At 39.7% G+C, this 27,412-nt stretch overlaps 2 protein-coding genes across 4 annotated transcripts; one reads left to right on the top strand and one right to left on the bottom strand.

The window, feature by feature from the left end:
• The first annotated feature begins 358 nt into the window (after positions 1-358).
• On the top strand, positions 359-19,216 carry LOC119891339 (transmembrane protein 150A-like). Of its 2 annotated transcripts, none has more exons than XM_038702885.1 (8): positions 359-461; positions 7,725-8,003; positions 8,290-8,337; positions 8,452-8,538; positions 9,012-9,079; positions 13,315-13,442; positions 14,824-15,043; positions 15,191-15,924. In XM_038702885.1, exons 2-8 carry the CDS (start codon positions 7,939-7,941, stop codon positions 15,211-15,213), a joined length of 639 nt encoding a protein of 212 aa, XP_038558813.1. In that variant the 5' UTR covers positions 359-461; positions 7,725-7,938; the 3' UTR covers positions 15,214-15,924. The 2 variants fall into 2 exon arrangements, with proteins under 2 accessions (XP_038558813.1, XP_038558812.1); XM_038702884.1 differs by lacking the exon at positions 15,191-15,924 and adding an exon at positions 16,299-19,216 and having other exon boundaries at positions 361-461; positions 14,824-15,001.
• Positions 19,217-20,540: 1,324 nt separating this feature from the next.
• On the bottom strand, positions 20,541-27,039 carry rnf181 (ring finger protein 181). 2 transcript variants are annotated; one of them, XM_038702887.1, is made up of 6 exons: positions 26,950-27,039; positions 24,664-24,791; positions 22,713-22,849; positions 21,627-21,742; positions 21,458-21,532; positions 20,541-21,375 (listed from the first exon to the last, which is right to left on the bottom strand). In XM_038702887.1, the coding sequence occupies exons 2-6, from the start codon at positions 24,747-24,749 to the stop codon at positions 21,358-21,360; spliced, it is 432 nt and encodes a 143-aa protein (XP_038558815.1). In that variant the 5' UTR covers positions 24,750-24,791; positions 26,950-27,039; the 3' UTR covers positions 20,541-21,357. The 2 variants fall into 2 exon arrangements, with proteins under 2 accessions (XP_038558815.1, XP_038558814.1); XM_038702886.1 differs by having other exon boundaries at positions 20,541-21,357.
• Between the last annotated feature and the right edge of the window lie 373 nt (positions 27,040-27,412).

Here is a 27,412-nt window from a genome sequence, read left to right as displayed (position 1 = left end):
GAGAGATGCGTCAAGTTATTTACACCAGGACAATGCATTATGCGATTGTGTGAAAATAAAAGCGTCACATTTGCCTACAAAAATAATCAAATCAAGATAAACTGGAATGAACACATGTTGAAACTGAGGCGCAGGTATAGCCTACATTTTATTGCTTGGTGTACAAACTCAGGTGACCGGTATCGTTTTTGTTTGTGTACATTTTGGTAGCACTGAAAAACATATTCCCCGTTTTAAACTGTGCCATGAAAGAAATGATTTTGTAAAAAAAATAAAAAAATAAAACTATAATCTCCTAAAAGCCTTTTTATTTATTTCTTAGAAATAAACTATCGTTATCTCTTATTTTGAAAAGCGCGACCGGACGTTCCTTGAGCCGCTAGCATCGTCTGCTAAGAAAACGCTGTTTTTAAAGGGAAACCAAGGTTGTTGAGGTCTGTGGTGGGCATAGCAGGTTGAAGGTAGGTGTACACTTGTTTTTCTGTACCGACTGCCTCAGTAGCGTCGGTGTTCTTGTCCCCTAACTGTGTCTTGTGTAGCAGCTTATCGCGTATATTAGCGGAAATCAAGACGCGGGCAAGTGTCAAGTGAAGACAACTGGTAAAGTATCAAGCTAACAGGCGAGCTAGGTTGAAGCTAACAAAGCTAACGCTGCCGCTGCCCGGTTCACCGGAGCAGGATGCCGAACTCAAGTGATGTTGCTCCGTTTGTTCGGTTGCCGTAGTGGATACTTTTAATTCGGTGTTTATTAAAAGACATCATCACAGTTGTGTCGAGACTTACAAGAACAGTGGCGAGTATTTTTTCTGAATGGCTGCGGGGGGGTGTTATGGCCCCCCCGATAATATACACTCAGAGACAGTTTTTTATATTAAGAATATTAAACAGGTAAGTTATACTGATACTTACACCTGTTCCTGGAGTCCGTAATATTATCTACTTTGCTTTTTGTTAAATGTTGTGAGGAGTTTGCATTTTGTATGGTTTTCACTGAGAGGCTACGCTGAGCGAAATGGCCAAATAATGTTATATAAATGTAAAATCATAAAGGTTTAAAGGCTGATTTTTGCTGCTGGGTGAAAGTTGTAGAAACCAGGTGGTTAACTGTGGTAAACTAGTCTATATGGTAAGAAAAAACAACACATATTTCACATATCTGAGGTAGAACATTCAAAACAATTATCAAAAAATATGCATGGGTAAAATTACTTAATAATGTTTTATTTCTCAGCCCTACTGAGAGGTTGACATTCAGGCTACATCCGCACTACTTCGTTTCCTTTTCAATTGAAAAGGACACACCAGCGTTTTAGCAGCGTATCAGATTTGATATTCGTCTATATTAAAATTACTAAGTGAAATCTGCAGGTGTAAACATGAAGCAGATTGTCTACTCCGCAGTTGCATAAGATTTGGCGAAAGAAGAAAGCAATACTACAGATAAAGAACCAGACAAGAGATTTTTTTTTTTGTTGTTGCATTGACCGACAATGAGATGGTACTGTTGCTGAAAGTAACCCGGGAGTACAAAGTGAGTGTGGCGGCAGAAAACAGACTGGGAGTTGTTGCAAAGCAAATAGGCAACATGCACAGTACAAAATATTTTAATAAACATACCAAAACTAAAATACTGTCAGTAGCATCCTGTTTTTGCTGTGCATGACTGATAAAACCCAATCAGGAAACCAAACATGAGTATCTGTGTCAACCTTGGTTATCCCCTGTCCACACTAAAACGCTACCCTGGAGTTTTAAAACGAAAACGGGTTGGCAGCGTTTTCAAACTTCCCCCTCTGAACGGGAGGCGCAAACGTAGCAAAAGTTCTGCGTTTTAAAACGAAAAGGTAGTAGTGTGGATGTAGCCTTTGTTTGTTTTGATAATAATGATGAACAGTTTTCTTTGGGTCACATGGATCATCAGAATTGATAAATTAGTAATAACATGTTTTATTTGACGCAAGGAAAGAACAACACTTTACCAATTTAAAGGATATAGCTGATACAATAGTTAGAGAAGGTGTGAAATCATATAACGTACTAAAGTCCAGGCGGATTTCTTCCACAGCTAGAAAATCTATCCATAGGTCGCCGCAGCGGGAAGTTGTCACCAATAGTTTAGTAATGGATGCATGCATAACATACACACCAGAGCCCATGTGTTTTAATATCACAAACTCTTAAAATAATTATGTGTAGAATTTGAAAATGTCCACCAGTTGACGTATTGTACAAACCTCCCTCTTTTGCCTGCTGTTGGTCAACAATGTCAGGCTGACTGGCTGTTTTTACTATCTAGTGTGAAACAACCACAACTTGCAGTGAGTATTCGAGCCTTTACTTGAAGCGCCATATTTGACTTCAAAATCCTTTGTAAACGTTCGACACTGCTGACTGTATACATTCAGAAAAGGGAAACAACTTTCATGTACACCAAACCAAAAGAGGAAACGGCTGCTCTTGAACATTGAGCGTGGGAGAGCAACGTGAATGTCTGAAACAAAGCTGCATGTGAACATTATACAAATGTAGTCTCAGTGTTAGTTTATGGAAATGACCTGAGAAAAGGAGAACACAGTTTAGACATAAAGTGGAAACACGGCTCAAAGGACTAATTGACAAATTATTGAAATAAAGAGTAATTCTAATGCACTTTTAACCACAATCAAGAGGCAAAAACAAAACGGCTTAAGAAAATTGAGTCTTTTCTCTTTTGATTAATGTAAAAGTTGATGGATATTCGATCTTGGCTGAAGGGTTTTTATTTGAGAAAGAAAAACATGGGTTACCAGAGCAACCTGTAAAGATCCCGTCAAACGTATTTACCTAATTCAGAGAAAAGTGGATGAAACAAAAGACTGAGAGGTCAAGTATTTGGTCAGCAGCATACTCCAAACAAAACTGATCATCAAACGCTGCTAGGAGCAAATGTCTGCATGCTCACTGTGACTCCAGGTCTGTTTGTGTAATCATGTCCATGCAGATGGAGGAATCTGTTTGGCAGATGGGGGGGGTGGGTGAGTCTTTGTCTTCTAGAGTATGGAGGGTTGTGGGGGGTATCAATAATGGCCAGTCTGTCTGCTAAGGCTTTACTCTAACCACTAACCACACCAAATCCTTCCCTTAAAAGCCTACTTTTACAACTGGTGACTAACAAAACAATCACCTCTAATGGTGCATTTGGTGGTAATTGAAATCAATCTGTCCTGTGGTTTTACATCAGTTTAATTCGAAAGTGTGATGGGGGATAACTTTGTAAAAACGCTTTAGATGCAAGCCTACTAATTATTTTTCATTATAAATTAATCTGTTGAAGTTGTTTGTCAGGATCACAAATCCCCAGAGCCCAAAGCGACGTCTTCAAATGTGTTGTTTTGTCCAATCAATAGCCCAAAACCCAAAGATATTAAGTTTGCTATCATGGAAGATTCAGGAAACCAGAAAATAATCATTTGAGAAGCTGGAACCAGAGAATTTGGGCATTCTGCCTTAAATAAATGCCTCAAAACAATGATTGGATTATCAAAATAGTTGGCAATTTATGTCGTTTGATTCATTGATTAATTGCTGCAGCTCTAATAGTCTAAAATCTAAATGTACTTAGGGCCCTATGAAATTTCCATGTTTTACTTTTTCTGAGTTCTGTGTTTTAGGATTTAAGCACATTTTGTTGTGAGAGAGAGAGTGGTGGTTTAATACAATGTCAACAGTTCACAAAAAAATACAAACATTTTGTTCTATAACAAAATATAAAAATATCAGTGAATTTGATGTATCATGCAAATATGCATATAGAAATATTCAAATGTATATGCAGTTATTTATGGGGACAAGTCATAATAAACATACTGCAACAGTAGGGTATTAAAATACTATAATATTTAGGGCTGCGTGATATCACAACCAATGCATATCCCGAGAGAGAGAGAGAGAGAGAGAGAACATTTTTCTAAATTCAATAAAATATCACAAGTCACTGTTACTGAGTTAATTTCCAACATTAACTAATGATATTTCGCTGCATCATAAAGGTGGGGTAACTTACGCGATTCTGGAGAAATCCAACACCATGACAAATACCATGATATAGACTGCACAACGACACAGCATGTAATGTAACTAACGTTAGCTAAGTTGTGGGTTAACAAACTGTTGCTACTTGCTGCCGTAAAACTAACAAGAGGACGAGACGGTCCCATAGCAGCACAGCAGCTCCAGACTGCAAAACTCACAGCTCTCCTGCTGCTATAGCTAACATCACAACAACAACATGTCTTGGTGAACTATAAAGTAAGCTGAATGTCCTTGGGCATGTCATTAAACGTTAATGGTACCTGACACACACATCATGGCTGAAACTGCTAGAAAAGTGTTAATATCACAATACAGCAATTGTGCGATAATCGATATATCGCTAGACAATCCTAAAATGATACATTGCGATATCTGTCTATGAGATACAAAATGCTTGTGAAAAAGTTCCCTATTTATTGGCTGCAAATCCAAACTGTTAGAAAACAGAACAATTCTGGCGCACACATTTTTCAGTCTGTAAATTAAAACTACAGAGCAACTGTGAAAAATTATTAGAAAAACCTTTCTTTATAAAAGGCACGTAAAATACAAATTCACTGAAATTCTTGCTGAAAATACAAATTGCTGTGTACCACCTAAGTCTAATATGTACATCACGTTATAATGATCACTGTTCAGTGACACATTGTGCTGCCCTTTCTCCACCTAGTGGTAGCTGTATTTTTAGGCCACTGGTAATTTTGAGTTTTGATCAAGACAGTGACGTCAGCAGGTCTTTTTTTTATTCCACTCAGAGCTCAGGAAACATGTACTTTAAGTATTTGCACAGTATGTCACTCAGGATATTAAGCATGTGAAGCAAAATATGGTGTTTATGTTAAGATGATAATATTGCGATAGCGATGCTAATGTCCTTTAGCACATTAATGGAGATTCCCATTATATGTTAGCATTGAGCAAACCGTTAAAGCGCTATTTTTATTTTTTATGTATCAATATGATGGGCTAAAAGCTGTATAGTGGTTTTTTTTTTTTTTTTTGGCACACCCCTAGTCATCTGGAAAATCTCACATTTTTATATATTGTATCCAAACTTTGGCAGACTAAATGATATTCCGCGTTTTACAGTCGATTCCATTTTTATTATCAAATTTCGTGATTCCGCATCGTGGAAATCGTAGGGCCCTATGCGCTCCTATACAGAGCTGAAACATGCTGCCAAAGACAAAATGTAGAAAAAAATTAGCCTCTTTTTGAGGTGTTGGCTTTGCAGAAGTGAGCCTTGGTTTTTCCTGTCTCTGCATAATAACAGGAAATGAAGTGAAACTTTAAAAAGAAAATTATAGAAAGCTTACAGTGATCATCAAATCACAACAGAGAGCAAAGATTAAGGGGCTTCAAATGGCTGTATCAAGGTTTCCTGCAGCCCTGCAGTAATCGCAGATATAAAATGTGTAAAATAACATTTGGATTAGACGTGTTCATCCTAGTTCACTGTATATTCCCTCTGAGCAAAGGGACATGCTTGTGACTGTAAAACGATACAGCCTGTGTTGTCCCATGCTTCGCTCCACCACAGAGCTGACCTTGACTGAAGCTTCATTCTCACAAGGGTTCACTTTGCCCCCCCCCAGATATTTTTATTTACAGTTACACTTCTCTTTAAAGGAGACCTATTAGTCTTTGTCACATTTTATGACTTATCCATAATGTTACAATGTTGGATGTTCATGTTAGACATGGCCAAAGCTTCATATAATGAGGTCAAAGTATTTAAAAGAAATCCCTGTGAGCCAAAACCTCAGATACCCCCTGATCTGAACGCTCTGTTATAAAATGTTTTTGTACAAAGGGCTCGGTGTACACTGTACTTGTGTTATCACAGTTGGTGTCACTTAGAGGAAAGTCACCACAACACACGGACATCATCAGATTTTTAGATGAGGAAGCAAAAAATAAAATCTTATCACAGATTCCTGGACCATGTTTCAGCTTCACCATAATTATGATTTTCTAAAAAGAGGCAGAGATTCTAGTTCTTCCAGCGACAGGCCTCTTTCAACTGAGTTTAGCCGACAACAGCTCAACAATTTGCGTTCTTTCATTAGACACGGTTTCAATTTGATTTACGAGCTCATGAGAGAGAGATCCACAGATTGACAGTGATGTGGAATTGTTTCTGTAATGGTCTTAGGAGTATATACCATACAGACCACATACTAGTTACTTCCAGAGACATTTTATAGAGGAGACACGCCACTTTAAGAATCCTCAGTACAACTCTACAGGGAAAGCCCGTAACGCCAAAGATGGCGGTTATCCTGCCCCTCCCACTAGAAAGCCAATTGTCTGCTGCGGGAAACATGTGTCAGCCAATCGTGTGGTTCCACTGACGTAAGGGGCTACTACGCATGCGTATTAGAAGTATTACTTGTGGGGAAAAAACGCTTTTTAAACCTTTTTTGGGGGCAAAGTCATCAAACTTTTTCTGCGGTTTTTAATCAGATTTTACTGCTGATTCTATACATGCAGTTTTTATGTCCCGGTGACCAGTAAAAGTGCAGTTGTGGCTCTCTTCCCCATTCATTCAGATAGGGGCCTGGTCTTGTTTGTCCGAAATAACCGCCCAGAGGCGTTACCAAGATGGCTGCCGAGTGGCAGGACTAGCCACAGGATGTATATGCATGTCAGCTGTAGTCTGAAGCCTAGTCCACACTACACGATTTTAAGCCCAATTTGCAAGTCGCAGAGCGCGAGAGTCGGTGATCACAGACGCCAGAAATATATCTAGTATGCTAATTATCTGGAGCTGTCTGCTGACTCTACATCCACATCCAGCCAATGAGAGCTGGCAGCTCTAAATATGATTAGTTAATCTTTTTTCAGGCCTCTCTTTTTCAACAAAATAAATATTTTAAGAGGAGAAATGCTAATTTGTTTGTGATTCAAATGAATTAAAGCAAATATTTATTGAGGTTATGTTGAACATTTATTGTATTGTTGTTGAGGAAAATTATATTGCAAAGTGGCAAAGTTTTCATTATTTGTGTCTTCTTCTATATTTGTATACTGTTCTGTATACTTATTTATGTCCCATGTAACGTGTGTCTTCCTCTTATTGCAATAAAAAAATTAAGGAGGAAAAAATAATTTTGATTATTCCGACACCACATGAATGCACCGCTCACCCCTCCCTTTTCAAGCGCGGTGACCGACACGCTCTGTCAGCTCTTGTGCTAAATAATACGTGTAGACCTCCATTTGTCCAAAGTTCTCTTCTTTTCTTACTTCTAATAAACCAGTCGACTCCTACTAGTTTTTATTATTCGTACGTATTCAACGTAGTGACAAAAATGCACTCTGCTTGAGCCATTTGTCCGTTGAGGCTACTGTAGAAACATGGCGGCGTAACATAGCGACGTCCATGTAAGAGGACCACCGCAGGTATGTAGATAGAAATGTCTCATTCTAAAGGTAATAAAAACATAACGGTTTATTATGTAAGGTCTTTATACACCACTGAAAACATAGTTCTGGATATTATATCGCATTTCTGTCAGTAGATCCTCCTAAATATTACACACTGAACCGTTAAGTGAAATGTAGGCGATGACTGACTGAAAGAGAAACTCCTCATCGCAGATTTACAGTAGTTTGACTGAATGTGTATTTCTAAAACTCTCTTCTTCCAGGTTGCTGCTGGTTGCAGGGCCCTGTGGAGCAGAAGAGCTGTGCCATTCCCCCTTTTTTCCTCTCATGCCCTCCCCAGTGTGTTTCCCTGCGTGTTAGTGACCCCGCGTCCCCACCTACCCCCCCCACCTGATCCCTCCTGTTGTGTCGCACACTCCTGCCCGAAGCCCCCCTCTTACCCCATGCTTGGGACAAAGCCAGCTCACTGCCAGCCCAATGACTGCCTGGATCGTCCTGCCTGTCAGCCTGTCTGCCTTCTCCATCACAGGGATATGGATAGTGTGAGTGACTAAAACTTGACTGTGTCACGTATGCTGTCACACTGAAACATAATGTGTAAACGGGCATCACAAGGTATTTATTTTACACTGTCAAACATTTAAACAGGCACGTGTTGAGATATTCAAGCTGTTAATTAATATTTGAGTGTATTCATGTGTTGCTTCAGTGTGAATGCTTTCCTGCCAAAAGCCCTTTATAATCTTCTTTCTTGAAAACTGTTAATCAGGGATTACACACTGTTTGACATTTCCTGCTTGAAATGACGGCGTGTTCCTCGCTCCACAGGTACGCCATGGCTGTGATGAATCACCACGTTTGTCCTGTGGAGAACTGGTGAGTGATTTTTTTCTGTCTTGAAAACTCTTAACATTTTATTCATTTAAATTTTTGTCTGCCTCCACAGCTACCAGTGGGGAATGAACTGAACTCATTATGTCACTCCTACAGGTCTTACAATGTAACGTGCACAGAGGAGCTGCCCCGTCCAGGCTTCCCCAAGACATGCTGCACCCTCCAGGACATCCCCCTCATAAGGTCTCCTCCTCTACCTCTCCTCCTCGCTGCACTTCAAGTCTTTTGTTTCTGCAGAATACAAAAGCAGTTACGTGTCTGCGAAGGCCCCGAGGCATGAATTAGCACCTTGTTATGTTGTGGCACTGTGACAGTCATTAAACCACGCTTTGCATAAATTGCTTTTGTTTAATCTGCAAATAAGCCTCTAACCACGCACGGGCAAGTACAAAAGCACTCTTGTAAAAAAAGGCAACATGAGACTTGCAGGCTTTATGGCAGATTTGGAAAGTCTTAAAGTTTTACACCTAGATATAATATCGGAGCAGATGGTTTTACATGATTTTTACATGACACGTTGACTGTACATGGCTTTGTTGGTGGGAAAATACTGACTGATGGTTAAAGACTGTGGCCCTGCCTACAGGGATATATGCAGATATAGGTTATTCTCCTACCTGTCACAATGACGGCTGTTTTATCTCCATGTGTTACAGTAAATGTGGCTCCTTCCCTCCTGAAAGCTGCCTGTTCAGCCTGATCGGCAACCTTGGAGCATTCATGGGTAAGGCCTCTTTACAGAAGTTTGTCATGCCGACAACTGCATGCACGTCGCTGTTCCTCGCGGGTCTATTTCAAGTAGCTGGCTATTTAAAACCGATAAAATATTCTTTGTGTGGTTCATGTTTCAACGGTGATAAATTATCCGAAAGTCCCGCGAGGTGCGGACAACTCGGCACAACACCAGTGAAGCCGGGTCTCAGTCTCCTCATCAAGTGTTCCTCTTCCGCCACCACACACATGCGCACAGACGACACAGGGTTAGGGTTACAATTTTGGATTTATTTACGCACGCTGTATATTAACTAACAAAATTTTACAACACGATAATAGTGACCACAAGTAGCGGTATTTAGCTGACACTTTTATCCAAAGCGATTATACATGTCGGAGGTTGCGTGCCTCTGCAAAGTGTTCCAAAAAATACTGATACACTGAAACCACGTTTTATAATAAAAACCAGTAAAATTAGCAGCACGTTGAACTTTTTGTTTGCATAAAAATTAATAAAACAATAACAGCCAGTATTTTATGTAAATGAATGAAAACATATCAAATGTGCATTAAAATTAAATATGTTATAAATTCTGTGGAATTACCTCATTCACAATTTACATAAATACAAATGAGTCTTAAGAAAACAATGGCTGCAGTGAGTCTTGTACAGGAGTCTGTTTATCCTGTTGGAACACTTTTATAACCACTTCGAACGACTGCTGGATTTTAAAAGAACAAAACGTGTTTGTTGGGTGACGTAATTACGTAGCATGTTTATCATGTGCAGTGTGTAAACAGAGTCTGCAAACACAAGAACACATTTTGTCTCAATTCAACGCCCGGTCTGGTTTTTATATAAGTTCTTTGCATGTATAAAACCTCTTAAACCCCACTGGGTTTCCCGCTTTAGCTGCTTCTAGGCTGCTTAGATTGTTAATACAAATATTAACGTTTAAACGTGTGATCAATATGTCAGTATGAACATGCTACACGTCGTTAGATTCTCCACAATTCAATCATTCATTTCATTTAATAGAAACGACAAGCCCCAAAGTCTAATTCTTATAGATTTACCAGTGTAACCGACATGGGACAAGAGGAAAAAAATGCCGAACTCCGTTACCTTTTAAAGCGCTCGTTAAGTCCGAATGTGTCCGTTTCTTGATTAATTAATTCTTTTACTCTGTAAGGGTCCACTGATAAAAAGAATCAAAATATTTTCATAAAAATGAATCCAAGTTATGAATTTTTAAATGTGAAGTCCATCGATCTCAGTCTGCTAACTTCTACCACACTTTTCTCATCCTGCACCATGTTGTTGTTTTTGTTACGTTGTTTCCTTCAAAATAAAAGCGCATAATCATTCTGTCGAAGCTAGATCAAATGAATGACGTATATTTGATATTATTGAATAATTTTTATTCAAGTAATATTCTGTTTTAAATAAATAAACTGTTATATTGTCATAGTAGCGTATGTTTTAGTTTTGTGCGAGATTAATTAAATGTCCCATATGGACGCCTGTCCAGAAAATTGGCAGGGTCAATTCAGTGATTTTAGCAAATAAAAGCCGGGGCTTTTATTAAGGTAATACTGAGCTTCAGTTTACAAGCTGTTAGCAAGTCAGACAGACAAACCATGACATGTTCAGAAGTCCCAACATTATGCATTTAGATAAAAGTTAACTTACCTTCATTCACTATTATGTGATTTTTAAAATTTTTTTATTTGATCAAGTTTCCCTCAAACCAAAATACGACCACACTTCAGACTCTAACCAGGCTGAAAAATGTTCTTATTGACTCAAAACAAACCCACGTTGCTAACTGTGTTTGATGCTGGACAGTGTTTACTGTGATACTAACCCTCGGGTATTATACTGTGGTTTCTCAATAAACCAGTAACTGTTCCACACCTAGGTCCATATGTAAGAAAATGTGCCTACTAGTGCTTAGTTTGGGTGTGGAGGAGGGGGGTGGCTTCTCTCTTCGAAGAATGCAAACAATAGACTCGTGTTCTTGAGGAATCATTCTGGGAAGAATGACCTCGCAAGGTCACGAGCACAAATAACGCTGTTGATGGGTTGAGATGATGCATTCCTGCTGATACTGCGCTAGAATACCAGCCGCCTGCTGTGCTCCAAAGTAACAGCCAGGCTTTGCAGCTGAAGCCGTAAGTCAGAAGCTGATGGGGTTAACATAGGCAGTGTTTGGGTTTGGCTGGCTGGCTGGCTATTGATACACTCGTCCCCTCCTACAAAACATCTGTATCCTCACGCTGCGCTGCATTAGGTCGTGGGCCACCTGACTGTGAAGCTGCTGTGTCTGCTTTGACCTGGAGTATGCAGGTGTTTAAGTCTGTTGTCACGCGCCGTTTAGTATGTCGTCATCAAGTTCTGTCAGCACCCTCAACTGTGACTGATTTCCGATGTCCCTGATGCATGGTTCTGATTATTGATTACTAAGCGTTATTAAATTACAATAAAAATAAAATCATCTTTAACCTTTTAAAATCATTGTTTTATTTGACGGCCTTGCTGCCCTGGCATTTGGCTGCCCACCCAAGGCCAAGTGGCCCCGCCCCTAAAATGATGACATTCCAGGCTTGGTAACAAACGCTGTACTGTAATGCCTATTTATAATAATAAAGCAACAACAGTCCCTTTCAGCTGCTTCTGTTGTTTATTTTTAGTTTTTCCTTCAAACTATCACAAGCCAAGAATTCTCTGCACATCACAAGCCAGATGTCTCTTGATAGATTTTCATAAAACCAATATTTATTGGTTTATTTTACCAGTATTTAAAATCTCTATAATTTGTCTCGCAACAAATTCTCAGAAGTGAATTTAGTGCTGTCAAGTAAATACAAGTTGCCAACCGATGCATCTTCGGTAAAAGAACATTGCCAGGAGTTTTATTTCTAGGCGAAATGCACAAAATGACATATCACAAGGTCACAAGTTCAGTTTGTACATCTTGTTCCAGCACATAACTTGCTGTAAAACAATAACGCGTTGTTTTTATACGGGTTAAACCAACAATGTATGATGTGTTGTTATAATAGTGAGCTGTGGAGGTGCTTAAAGGCAGATTTTGTAAGCTGAGATAACAGTCATCTGGCTGTAGCTTAGTTTTTATCACTCAGCAAGAAAGCAAACAAGCATATTTCCCAAAATATGGAATTGGTTGTGGTATTTAAACGCAAACAATTTACTATAAAAAATGTATTTATTAATGAAATATTCTATCATTTCTGTACTTCAAATGTCTGTAAAAATGCATTGCTAAATACTGATTATTCAATATGCAATGAAGAAAAATTGTTTGAATCTGTGATTAGAGCTGCGATTTGCTGCCGTCTGGTCTTTAACGAGAGGTGAAACGTGTTTAATGTCCGTCTCCCCTCCGTCCATTTTGTGTGATGCCCACAGACGTCAGCCACTGGCCTCTAGGAGACACGGAGGGGCTTGAAATAGCCTGCGCTCTCTAATCAATAATGAATGCGGCTTTCCTTTCACTTCCCCCCTCTGTCTCCATGGCCTCCCTCTTTTACTCCTCCTCCCCTTGTCTCGTTTTATCACCTTTCCCCCAGTTTGTCCTCCTCTGCCTTTTTAATTACTTAACTGTTCCCTGTTGTTGTTGTTGTTGTTGTTACTGTTGATCCAAACTCCACATTCATCACCATCCGCTTTTGTTCTGTTATGTATTTAAATTTTTTCCAGTTGTCCAGATCGTCTTTTATGTTTCGTTGCGTTTTTATTTCCACATCTGTCATTCCTTCTTTTCTCAGCTCTCTGCTTGTCTCTCCCGAGTGTATAAGCTGTTTGGATGCTTTAGTTTTGACCTTTGACCTATTCTGTTGGTGGCTTGTAATATAATTGATCTGTGCTTTACTGCCTTGGTGGTAGCACCGTAACAGACAGCAACCTGCAGGTTTATAGTTTGTGATGCTAATTTCAGTAAAATTAATCGATCAGCTCCATCTACAACATGATCCGCCCAGTTTCAGTCGCCATTGTGTAGCCTACACCAGTGCATCATGTTTAAACAAGCATTTTGAAATCTAACAAGGTCAAGAAAATGTGTGTAATAAACCCCAAAAATAATCCCATGCAGTAATTGAATTAACTAAACGGTGATTTTTCTACCAGCTCACAGGTTCATATGAAAAGACTTTTACAGTCGTGTTCTTGTGTGGTGGATGCTGTGTAAATGCACATGTCCCCCCCCGTGTTTCCTGCAGTGGTGATGGTGTGCTTTCTGCGCTACGCCCAGGTGATCGAACACAGCCACCGATGCTGGGTGAACACCAGCGCTCTGGTGTCTGGCTGCACCAACGCTCTGGGTCTGGTCATGGTGGGCAACTTCCAGGTAAACTTCTTGAAGCAAATTTAATGACCTGAATTCGCGTCATCGCAATGTGCCCTTCAAACACCTTTTTTGCTGCTTGATACAAAAGGAAAACTTGCACAGTTCTCCTTTTCCATGTCTAATCTACAGTGTTGGGAGTAACGTGTTACAAAAGTAACACAGTTACAGTAATGCATTGCTTTTTGCAGTAATATAACACATTACTAAAACAAATCTGTAATATTATACCCATTACAATCTCAGTAACGCACGTTGCAACACATTTTAACCTGAAAATAAGTGGCGTTTTGTTTTTTAAATAATAATAATTGAACACTGAGAAACATTTCGACTGCAGAAAAACATATCCGTCATATCCAACGTTATTTCCTGTTGCGGGAATCCGCTGGTCGAGATTGTAGGCAGACTACGGGGAGCTCAGCTCCTCTTAACAAGACGGTAGCTGCCCTGATGGATCACGCGTAAATATATTCCTGTAGGCCGTGCGTTTGTGCTTTTAATGAATTACTTTCATGATTAGAGAGGCTGCTGTCACTTCATCCAGGCAGATCCTGTCGGAGTGTCGGGAAATACAAATAATCAATGATGTAATGCTGCTGTACCCCGTGCGTAAATGCGCACAGCGTCTTAATGGGGAGACGATTCATCCTATTTCACCCCTCCCCCCCACCGCTACGAATAACAAGGTACATTTTTATGACAAATACCCACTAGATCTGCGGATATGACTCTGCACATCACTCAAATGACAGTAACTAGTATGTATTACATTTTGGAAGTAACTTGCCCAACAGTGCTAATCTACAAGAGAAGTCTGTCTGATTAATTAACTCCAATTTAAGGGATCTTGGAGAGACAGAGTTTGTTGCTAGTGAGTGACAAGCAGTCTTTGCATGCACAGCAAACCACCAATCACAATATTGTTCTTGGTCAATTTAATAAACATCCAAAGCAGGCCCCGCCCCCGTTAGTTGTCAACAACAACTTGGAAATGAGTGAGGAACAGGAGAAAACAATCAAAAAGACAAAAAGAAAATCAACATTTGTAAACCACTCAGGGCGTCGGTGTTTAGCTTCTCTTTTATTTTTAAAATATTTTTACAGCATTAAAGCTCAGAAAAGGATAGTTTGCACTCAAAAGAAATTTTCAGCTCATTTTCTATCTATTTTCCTGTACAAAATTACCACGATAATTCTAGGATGCTTAATTTTTTTTAAACGGAGCAATTGAAGTCATCTGGTTTTCATATCTGAATGAATATTGCAGAAAATAAACATCTTAAAATATCATTTTTTTTCCAATATCGTGCAGCCCTAACATTGTTGACCTTCCTCGTCTTAATTAATATTTCTGTTCTGACTGTACGACTCTGTTTGTCAGGTTGATCACGCCAAATCTCTACACTACGTTGGGGCCGGCGTGGCATTTCCAGCAGGGCTGCTGTTTGTGTGCTTGCAGTGTGTGCTCACCTACCGGGTGGCTGTGACCGCCCTCGACTACTGGATGGCCCATTTCCGAGTGGCTCTGGCACTGGGAGCCATGGTGTCCCTCGTCCTCAGTATCCTTTACTCACTAGTGGCACATCCCCCGTGGTGTGCAGGTGCAGTAGTTATGTACTGTTTCTTATATCTGAACACGAGTTTCTTTTGACTTCTTTTAAGTTCATCTTTACTTTTGACAGAGACATTCATACCAAGAAATTCACAGTTGTAACTAATAACATTAATAACGACCGTCTCCCGTTTAGGTCACCCAGTTCGAAGGCCCTGATATTGTTCGTGCTCACACGCTGGAATGACTTACTGGAACTGAGCCATCATTAAATTCCTGTTACACCTGTGCTTTTCTATTTTATGTGCTCAAGACAAAACGTCTGCCTTGGAAAAGGTTTGTTTTACTCCAGTCACTCCAGATGTAAACTCATTAACAACATCTCTTTTCTCATCTCTCTGCTAATCGAGGATTCGTACCTCGTTAGATTTAACAGGGTTTTCTTCAGTGGCGTCGTTCAAACCGAAGCCAGGATGGATGTGTAACTGCTTCGTCTATATTGCTCCACCCAGCCCTTATTAGTTAAACCCCTTCATGGCTCCTGACATCAATGCACTCACTCACTGGAGAGCCGTCTTGTTTTCCTGTCCTTGTCACTCCGCTAGCCTCGAGGCACGTCTGCACAGATCACGATGTTTGTCCCTCAACTTTGAGCCAGGACAGCGAGGCCACGATAACATCTGTCTGGGCTCGCGGTCATCTGCCCCCCCCCCTCTCTCTCCCGCCTTCCCGTGAAGGAGCTGACGACTTCACTCTCTGTGGCGACCTCTCTCCACCGCCTGCCTCTCGCTGACATTTGAGCCCCGGCTTTGTCCTTGACAGCCTGTTGTCTCTCAAATGCACCAAAGTGGCTGTTTCCCAATCAGCAGAGCACCCACTTGACGGCCGCTCCTTCCAATTAGGAAGCAGTTTAGTGGAGACTCTCCACCTCTCATTATTGTCATCCTTTATTTCTGTCTGCCTTCTCCTCGTCTGTTTGGCGGCCGGATAAGAACCATTCACATTATTTATCTGATAAATGATAAGTCAGTCAGTAAGGTGAATATACCGCAGCCACTGACTGGTATCCTATTTTTCTGTTTGATGGCGCAGCAAAGCCAACTGCAGTTTAACCCTCATCATATAATTAATTCACACCTGGCGCCCCGAGGTTAAGCTGCTTGTCATATCTCATTAGATCCTGGGATTGATTCAGGCAGTCTTATTTTCTCCTTCCTGTGCCACTGATTCTGCAGAATAGGAATAAGATTTATTTTGCTCACGCATGTACCAGAAGTGTCTGTCCTCCTTAACTTCCTCCCCAGGCGGCATCTTCTTCATCCACGAGAGCTTCATCCTTCAGCACGCCGCGGCCATCTGCGAGTGGGTCTTCACGGTGGACATCCTCATCTTCTACGGCACCTTCACCTACGAGTTTGGCACCGTCACCAGCGAGACCATGATGGCAGGCCTGCAGCAGAGTCACCACCTGGGCTCCGGGGTTATGATGGGCTCCAGGTCCCGGGGCTCGACTCTGGGCGGGGCGACTAAGGGCCTCAAGTCCCCCGGGGGAAGCAGCACATCCACACATCTCAACTGTACGCCAGAGAGCATAGCCATGTTGTAGCTCTGCACAAAGGTGTGAACTGCAGAGGTGCTTCATGGCCCCCCCCCCCAGGCAGGACAACAGAGGCAGCATGTGGAGGGAGTTCTGATATCTTTTGACCATTTGAACCAACACCAAGTTATCCCATCTGTTATGCTGTACCATCTTTTTCTTTTCTTCTCCCCCCCCACGTTGGTTCAAGCCACTACAGTCGAATCTGTTTCTGTAGTGACGTTGAAAGGAGAGCTGAATGTGTGGAAACAGTCTGAGCACTGGCACCATGAATGTTTTCCAAGATGGCTGTTTTATTTGGGCATTTGTTCACGCGAGTAGGTTGTTTACTGAACGAAAGATGTTTTATTTTCTCTTGCTAATAATGCATCACCCCAGACACCCCGTCATGAACTACCCAACGCTTTGCGCGGCCCACCTGCTCTGGCCTTTTGCTTATCTCTGCACGGCACACTCTTCGAACGAAAGAAAAAAAGTTTTTATGTTTTGAGTTTTGGATTTGCGTAGTAAGTAGTAAAATATTGAATGTTTGAGGATAGTTAACAGTTATGTATTTTTTACAGGCTGCAAGCATATGGCCTTTTTTTTTAAATCAATCAAGCATAAATGATTTGTCAGACTTCACCTGACAATTTAAGTTGCTTACACAGATGATTTTGATGGTATTCTCACACAGTTTTACAAAATATGTATACTTGTATAATCCATTTCATTGACATGTGAGTGCATGATGGATGCATAGAAAAAAAAAACTACCGGTCTGTTCTGTTGTAATGACTCAGACCGCGTCTCAATCACTTTTAACTGAAGTCGTCTCCCTGGATGTCATTTCCTTTTTTTATCGTCCCACATGTTGCATGATCTGATCATTTCTATGTAACATTTTCATTTCATGCTACCTTTTTATTTTATTTTTTTTCTTCTTCATTGACTGCCATGTCCGATGCAATAACTACCATCAATCATCCATCGATAGTTTACGCTCCATTGGGAGTGAATAATGCCTTTTTCAGTGTGTTGGAGTTGAACACGGGGCTCTGCTTCCTGTTTTTTTTTTTATTTATTTTAAAGTGACCTACATCTTACGGTAAAACACGTGGGTGCGTGAAGGTAAAACTATAATCCGACTGACACATTTGCAGATGAAGTTGTCCACACACGGATAAGATTCAAGGCTGGACCCTTGGACGTCTTATTTGAGTTTGGAGAACAGGTTTTCTGCTACGTAAAAAAGTGATGTGAAGCGTTCTCAGTACTTACAAGGGAAGCTTTGTTCACACAGTGTTAACTTGAGAGGTGAATATGATGCGCGCGGACCTTGTGCCATACACGTCCTGCCGTTACAATGTGTGTCAATACAGTGTTAAAACCAGACATAACCATACAAGTTTAGATTGATGTGAAAGTGGGTCACACATGGAGGATTTTTTTATGATTTCCTGTTGCCAATTTCTCTTAATGTGATCATTACGGTTGTGAATTAGCTCAACACCAGACTGCCACAAACTAAAGCTGACTAATGCCACCTGATTTAAGTACCATCAGATTAAGTTCTTGTTTTAAGCGAGTGAGCCATTTGAGAATTAACACACAGTATTCTGCCCTCTGCGTAGTGTTAACACATTTTTAACCGTCTTACCACTGGATGCCAGCAATACACGTTATTAAAAGGGTCACCTACCTCTTTTTTTAAAAATAATCTTTTGTGGTTTTGATGTTCTGTGGCAAAAAGCTAGAGTTCAAACATATTTTCCATCTCACAGCGGTTTGATGTTGATGTGAGCAGCGGCACACATGCAGCTCCAATCCACAAAGATCCGTCATGGCGAGCGTCGCCGTTTGGACTGAACTGCTGTCTCACGAGATGCGTAATCACGTGTCAGGTCCTTTTTTTTTCTTTACTCTTTTTGTGTGCAAATTATTTAACTTTCTTTCTGGGACTGCAGCAATTCTGATCTTGCCAAAAAAAAAAAGACTTGAGTCCACTGGAGCTATGATGGTTTTTCTGTGAGTCGGCAGTAGGTGTATGAATTCGTATGAGTGCACTGTTTTAGCCTTATCCCTTGTATTATGCCAGGGGAACATGGTCAGATCATTTCTTTTTGTATCTTGTGTTCAGCTGTAGCCTATTTCACCATACTGTAACTAAGTCACAGTGTGACAACAAACGGCAGCTTGTATGAGCCCTCGCATCGGGGTTGGATTTATTCGGTAACCACATCTTTTCCGTAACGCCATCTTCCACTGGCCAAAACGTAACGGGGGATTTTTACAATCTGTTGTTTATCTTTTTTGTCTTTTTCTGTCAAAATGTACACTTTGTTGTTGGGAGAATCTTATATTACAAAAAGGCTGCCTGACCTGTACTTGTCTTGAACTTGAGCAAAACAATACAGAAACAAATGTCTATAGAAATGTATCAAGTCATATTTCCTTGATCTGAAAAACATGTAAGAGAATGGAGTCAAGAGAAATCCCAGAAATCAAGTCAACACAGATGATTTTGTTTCCTTTTTTTATATATATAAATTCTGTAAATATGTATGATTTTGTCTATCATTTAGGTATTTTCATTTGACAGAGATTTATATTCAAATATGAAATAAAAATGATAAATTATTCGCAGATCTTTTGCATGGGCTGTTCTTTAAATGCAGAGAAGTTGCCTTTGTTTCCTTTATAAAACAGCAACATCATCAGCACGCTCCTGCTTAAAAAGACATCATAGTCACACAGCACCTGTATAATACTATGTTAGTGTGAAATAGTATTGGTACCAGCCTGAAACAGTTTTTGGGTGTTTCTTTTTTTCTTTATACAAGAGGTTATCTTTGCAAGAACAAATAGAAACAACTTTTGGCAGCTGACGCACATACATCCTGCTGGCTAAAAATCACGCCAAGCTGAGCAGTTAGAGCAGAGCTGCCGGTCCATTATTGCGTGTTAATCTACAGGAAACATGTTTTTGTTTTTCCCCGATTACTGGGGGCGTACTCCAGAAAGCAAGTTTAACAGTTTAACCCTGAACTCTGAGTCGATGAATCCTGAGATGGGAAACTCGAGTTTTCGGTTCCAGAAGAGCTGATCAGAGTCCGTTCATTCAACTCTTAGTATGATTCAAAGACTTAGACGTCTGATCCAGTAAATGTGTTTGGTTTGCATCTGAAAAGACAGAGATTCAAATACAGCGGTTTTTAAGTGTTGTTTTAACAGCATTCAGTGGCTTTATTTCATCTACTTTAACAAATGTAGTTACACAAGGTCACTGACGTGCTGCTAAAACACGGTCAGACTTCACGCAGCTCTATTAAAATAACGAACTCTCTGCAGCTGCACCACGATCCTGCTCATTAAGAAATAAGTATAAATAAGTAATAAAAATCTCCAATATGAGAGGGATTATGTTCCACCAGTGCCACCGATCACATCATGACCGATGGAGACAATTTAAAAAAGGGTTTAAGTTACCTTTTCTTTCCGGAAATGAAAGCATCTCAGGGTTAACTGACTCAGAGTTCTTACTACATCCTGTCTACTATCCAGTAGCTCAGACTGTTAGCACATAATCGCTGTTTGGGATTTATAAAGTATCTATCTATCTAAATCTGCTTGCTGGAATACACCCGCGCTGTGGTATGGAAGCAGCAAGGCACTGCCATGTGATGAAAACTGGTTACTAATTGCTCCCCTGTGTGGGGCCAGAAGAGGGGAGATGCTTTCTCAAAACATCATGGGACAAAGTTAAAAGGGGAACGCCTCCGATTTCACACATAAAAGGTCAGTTCACTCAGCCAGTGGAAACATAACGTCTTCTGCGGTTTACAGTTTACAAAAAGCCTGTGTTGACACCGAAGGACACCGTTTGAAGGATGCGGGTCTGAGTCAGGATCCAGCATCTTAGGAGTTTGAGCCATACAAGGGACTAAAAGTCAGGATATATCTGCTTTGATTTTGACATTTCTTCTTTTAATGCGTCCCAAAATTTATTAAAATGTAGACTACTTATACTACATTGCCGGAGCGCACTATAACATTAAAAGTCTAAAACTCTCAGATTTAAATGTTATTCTTGTGGAAGAACAATAACAAAAGAGGAGTCACTGGTTAAAACATATTCCAGTCTTTAAATAATTCATATCAATTAGACAATTACAGCTCAACAGATGATTCTTGCGTTTAAAGCTCATAAATGTATATAAAAAAGGAATGAAGAGTCTGAGCTGAAATGTTTGAGTGCTTCAGTGCTCAAATCTCAAAATATATTCATCCTAACTAGTCACAATAAAAAGCATTCATCCAACTTAAGAGAAAAAGCAGTTTCAGTTTTCACTGAACGAGTTACCTATGCTGCTTTCAAGTCTTGTCAAATTATAGGAAAGAACAGTTGCTGGCGGTCACACATTATTAGTATGCGTAGAACGATTGCTAGCCTTGTGGTCCATATAAATAGTAATTAATCGTCTTTATTGTGTTATAGATTTGTAATATTGGATATTATTTAGATAGAGCGGCTCGATACTTCTTGGGAGATATTTCTGCCTTGTGAGTACAAATATGAGACGTTACTTCCCACCGCCATGCTTGAAAGTATATTCTATACGAAATGACATGAACGCAGCATTATGCATTTCCTGAAGCTTTCCTTTGTCATAAGTTTCGGTAAAATGTCACTGCACCACAAACACCTGCACCACAGCACCGTCATGTCATGTGTACATGGCTCCATGAAGGTCTTCCAGCCTGTGCTCTCTCTGTTTTCTTCTCTCCTACAGGACAGACGAACACTGTTCAGATAGGAGCTGGTGCCTGAAAGCACGCTGCTAACAGGAGGAAACTGGACCGTCTGATGCGTAGTTACACACTCACCTTGTCTTTTTTAAACTCCTCGTACTCTGGATTGTCAGTTGGTAATTCAAGTCGGCAGAGCGGACAGGAGTTGGTCTGTGATTGCAAAAGATTTAAAAAAAGTAATTCTAAGTAACGTTTCTCTTACAAGTCAAGACGCAGAGTTACATTAGAAATGTGTGAGCTTTACCTTGCCCAGCCAGGGCAGAATACATCCTGAGTGGAAAAGGTGTTTGCAAGGCATTTCTCGCACCGTCTCTTGTTCCTCGAACTCCAGCAAACACACGGGACACTTGAGCCCTTTGTCTGTAAAAACAAGAAGCCAGTTTGAATCCCTCTTAATTTATAATAAATCTAGGAAATGTTTGTGAAACACGCGTGCTTTTTTCTTGCATCCTGCATGCTTCACGCAACCCAGTTCCTCAAAGTATTCAGATCCTTTACTTAAGTAAAACCTCACTGTAAAAATGCTCTGTTATAAGTAAAAGTACTGCATTGAAAATGTTATTTTAACTGTCCCCTGTGACTGTTAAATATTATATAATTAGATTATTAATACTCGTTTGTAATGTAAAAGCAGGATTTTACTGTTGAGGTTGAACTATTTTCTATTAGACTGTAATGTGTGACTTTTTTCATAATGGATAAATCTGCTGATAATTTTCTCCATTAATCGATATCGTAAAAGAGCCCAAAGTGACACCTTCCCAAAAATACATTAAAATAATCCAAAGGAAAAGCAGCAAATTTTCACATTTGTGCAGCTGGAACCATGAAATGGTTTTACATGAAAAATGACTTACACGATTATCAAAATATCTGCCAATTAAATTTTTGGTCAATCATCGAATGTACTGGCTGTACTTTTCTAAACTGTTTAATTTATAAACAAAACATTAAATTTTTTTAACTCTTCATATGTTTTGTGTGTAAAAAAATTTAAGCTGTCGGATTAATGTAGTGACGTTAAAAAGTACAGTATGTCCCTGAAATGTAGAAGTAGAAAGTGAAAATACTCAATTAAAGTACAAATACTGTACTTAAGTACACAGTACTTGAGTAAATACACTTAGTTACTGTCCACCACTGGTCCTCTATTGCAGGCTAAAAAGAGGCTTCGATGGAGCACGTGAAGGACAAATCTACCCTCAAGTACAAACTAATTCAACACATTAAATCCTCTGTGAGCAGGATCCGTCCCTCTACTATAATCAAGTTCTTTACAGATTGTAAATGTGAATGCAGGACACGTCTACCGAAGCAAAACGTCTGTCACCTGCTTGCTCTGGAGAAATGATGACCACAGTGAGGGTCTGAACAGCAGTTTTGGCAGCCGGAGGAGGAAGGCGCTGGTCCCAGTCTGACAAGTCGTACGCCCCTGAGTCAAACAAGTCCAAGCCCTGTATTAAAGACCTAGACACAAAGAGCAACAGTCAATCAGACACACTGTGCACAGTTGTTTTTTTCAGTTACTAACATGCATTCAAAACTCTTCACGCAGTCAGTGAAACAGATTTGTATGTGGCCCAAACTGTGAATAGTTTTTCTTTGCTTTTCTTCACCCGTGAACTCTTATTTATTTACGGCTCCACCACCTGCAATATAACATATATTTGCACGCTTTGTCCAAAACTGTATCAAAGCACATTGAAAACTGAATTTTTTGCAGGATATGTACGTACATTTTATGTTTACGCCTATGTGGGTGGAGAACTGTGTGCAGTGTTTTGAACAAAGTGTGGTTTAGAACTGCAGTCCTAAGAGTTTAAAAGCAGAAAATGTGCTTGTATTTTAACAGATTTGGTTCAGGTGGCGTTGGTACATGAGTTAAAGGGAGTGTTTATTGTGTCTAAGTAAAAGTGTGGAAACCACTGAGAAACGCTGTACTGCAGCACTGAAATTTCAGGATTTTGGTTTTAAGTAAATTACTACAGGTGCATCTCAGAAAATTAGAATATCGTGAAAGAGTTCATTTTCACACTCCTTGTGACGCTCCGCCAAGTTCTTGTATCGGCTTTGCTTGACAATCCTCTCAAGGTTGCGGTCATCTCTGTTGCTTGTGCAGCTTTTCCTGCCACACTTTAACCTTCCAGTCAACTTTCCATGAATATGCTTTGATACAGCACTCTGAACAGCCAGCCCCTGCAGCAGTGACCTTCTGTGGCTTCCCCTCCTTGTGGAGGGTGCCAGTGAGTGTCTTCTGGACAACTGTCAAGTCAGAAGTCTTTCTCATGTTGTGTTGTGTGTACTAAACCAGACTCAGAGATTAAAGGTAGAGCCCGACCGATTGATCGTTTTGCAGATATCATCGGCCGATATAAGCTACTTGCAGATATATCTTGGTATCTTGGTGAGGTCTCAACATAACATTTTAGGGATAATCTTTGTTTATGTCACGCGTTTCTTAATATAAGGGGGGAAAAACAATATCGGCCGATATATTTCGGCTGTCGGACTTTAAAAATCTCAAATTGGTATCGGACTAATAAATTCCATATCGGCCGGGCTCTAATTAAAGGATCTTCTCAGGTCGACATTTCTGTATTATATATTCTTAATTCTAATTATTTGAAGTGAAGCTATTTTGAAGTGTGGATTTTCATGGGCTGTAAGCTGTAATCATCAAGATAACAAAAAAAGGCCTGAAATATTTTGCTTTAATTGTAATGAATTTAGAATATATGAAAGTTTCACTTTTTGAAATAAATTACAGAAAACATTTTCACAATATTCTAATAATCTGATATGCACCTGTATATGCAATAATATAGAAAAAATATAGGATATTAAAGAAAATTTATGTATTTCTGATTTGTTTTTGTTACATATACTTTAGTTCAGTCTACAAAGTGAATATGTGTTATTGTTATTCTATTAAATACTGATTTGACTGAAAATTCATTCAAACTTCAAAGACAACAATTCATCATTTATGTTGTTAGTGTTTTTTTTAGGTCTGCGTGTTATGAGTGACAATGAAAGCTTTCTAAATGAGAATTGTTGCCAGTGTTTTGGTTGAACAAGTTTATTTTGACATGTATGAAGTGTTTTGGGGGTTTGAGTGAGTTTTGGGGGTGAAATTAACTGTTTGGCCCGAGATGCATGTTGCAGACTGTGTGAGGAGTTTTCATAAAAGTGGCTTCAGTTTTGACCGACACTTGTTAGCAATTGAAAAAACAAACAGTAAATCAGTGTAAAGATTGATACTGAAGTGTGTTGAACCTCACCTGGCCAGTTCAAGAAGCGCATTTTGGCGATACTGTTCCTCGGGGTTGGTGGGCTCGCAGTCGTGTTCATCAAAGTAGGATGCCATTTCGGTCCAACCAACGTTTGTGCCCTCCTTGCATTAAGGTACCTGGGAGACACACGGACCCTGAAGGTTCACTAATTTGTCAAAAAACATAAAAATCCACAGCTGATACTTAAACTTACAGTTACAGGGATTCAGCAGAACCTAACTGATGAGTTAATAATAATTCCTTCATAAACAATCAACACCACAGTGTAGCAACTACTTCACAATTCATCGACTAATCATTAGTCAATAAAATGTCAAGATATTGTGATAAATGCTCATCACAATTTTCCCGAGCCCAAATTGACGTCTTCAAATTGCTTATTTTGTCAAAAGTCCAAAAACCCCAAAGACTCTTCCTTTACTATCATTAAAGACAAAGAATAGCAGCAATTCCTCACATTTAAGAAGATGAAACAATCAAATGTTTCCACTTTTGCTTAAAGTGAGAGACCTGAGAGAGATTTCTGAGCCTAAAAAACATTTAAATCAAATCTTTATATTGTTTTCAATGTGTTGTATTTAAAGGTTACCTGTGGAGTTTCAGACACGCACCAGCACACAGAGGGTTGACACACAATACACATTTCTGCCAATTCTTTCACACTATTGTGCTGATCAGCAGATGAAATTAACACGCCAAGATATGCTGTCATACTCCAGCAAAGGCAGACTGCTAATGAGTAAACATGGATATTAAAGAGGTCATATTATGCTCATTTTCAGGTTCAAAATCTTATTTAGACGTTGTACCAGAACAGGTTTACATGGTTTAATTTTCTAAAAACACCATATTTTTTGTCATACTGCACATTGCTGCAGCTCCTCTTTTCACCCTGTGTTGAAGACTTCCTTTTAGCTATGGAGTGATGCATCTTGTCTCTAACTGATCTTTGTTGGGAGTTGCACACGCGCAGTTCCTGGTTTAGGACTACTAGCCAATCAGAAGCAGAGAAGGGCGGGTCAGTGAGAAGCTGGTAAACAGCTTCGATTCAGCTGTAGGCTACATGTTGCCGACCAGCTTGGCAACATGGACTGGAGCAAAAGATTCAGAGTGGTGAGTTATTAATCTGTAACAAAAGTATTTTTCATCCATAAAGTTTTAACTGAGCTCTGTCTCTACATCACAGTAACAACTTTATGTCCATTGACTGCCTGGAGAGTAGATAGCGTTTGGAAGGGAGAGGAGAGCTGTGTGCTGCAGCTCAGCGTTTTTCCACCAGAGTTTTTGAGGGCGTGTCGGGGTAGCCGCTTGGCGAGCGTTATATGAGGTGCAGTTTCCTTTCGTCCCTGTGACGTCACAGGGATGAAAGGGAAACGGCTGGACTTCAAACGAGCAGTTCAGAGCAGAGCTTTCTGTGGGAGATGGGAACTCCCTTTGGGCTGGACTTTGGGCTTTTTCACTTTGCAAGCCTATTACATGCACAAAAAATGTATATAACTCAATAAAGGAGAGGGAAAAAAAGCTAAAAAGAATAATATCACCTCTTTAACAATGCTGAATTTAAAATACTTTAAAATGCCCTTGGCTAATGTTTTGAGGAAGGAAATGCATTCACCACACAACTCAAGGACATAAACAATGATTTTTGGTGAGTAACACTGAATGTAAACATAACTTACTTGTTTATGAGAAAACTCCACAGGGCACCTTTAAAGGATTTAAATCAAACACTACTATCTGATTTCAATGCTGACAAAATGCATAAAATGACTGAAACGATTAATCGATTATATATAATAATAATAGTTGTCGATTAATTCTCTGTCAATCGACTAATCAATTAATCGACTAATTGTTGCAGCTCTATCTGCTGTGCCTACCTGGTTCACCAGGTATGAGAAGGTGTGACCCTCATTTTATTATTATATCTTATAAAAATTAAATACAATATACAAACAGGAACATTTAGTAAAATGTTTTTTTTGAAGAGTGAGCACAACAAACTCAAAAAAGTTGCTGTTTGATAAACTTCATGCCGTACTGGGAGCCCTTAATCAGCATATTGAAGACCAGTAAGATTCTCTGACAGAAACCCGGACACAAAGAAATGTGCAGGTTATTTAACGTTTAGTTTACTTGACACAGAAGCTTGGCTGCGACTGAAGTTTGACGCTAACAAGAGCTCAGAGTTTCTCCCACTTGTACAAACAGACTTTGTGTAAAATGATAAACTAAGTGAGTCTTGGCGAGACTTAACAAATTCGCTCGACTTACCCGAAACGGTTAGCAACAATAAACATGTCACTTTTCCGGGTATGACGATGTTAAACACGTGATGCTGTGTCCAATCACGGCAGGGAGCCGCTCCCTACTTCTTCTTTGGTTGGCAAACGACAATGTTGCTCTACCGCCACCACCTGGTTCCGGTCTGTTGTGTTGATGAATCATTATCAGTTATCCCCTTTATAAACTGATCATTTTTTAATAATAATAGTGACTTTATATGAACAGCTGCAAGGATTAATTGATTAAGTCAATCGCCAACTATTTTGCTAATCGATTAATCAGTTTGAGCAATTTTCTTAAGAAGATTCTGTGATTCCAGCATCTTAAATGTGAATATTTTCTGGTTTTCTAAAACAGTAAACTCCCCACTTTCTGACATTTTAGCGATCGGATATTCAAAAGATTAATCAACCCTACTTTACTGTCTCACAATCAGAATCAGAAATCTTTT

Source organism: Micropterus salmoides, unplaced genomic scaffold (genome assembly GCF_014851395.1).
Source record: "Micropterus salmoides isolate LMB-PRFRI ecotype aquatic unplaced genomic scaffold, ASM1485139v1 Ms_hic_scaffold_7, whole genome shotgun sequence".
NCBI lineage: Eukaryota > Metazoa > Chordata > Actinopteri > Centrarchiformes > Centrarchidae > Micropterus > Micropterus salmoides.
Note: the sequence above shows the minus strand (reverse complement) of the source record. Positions and strands in the feature narration are given on the sequence as shown.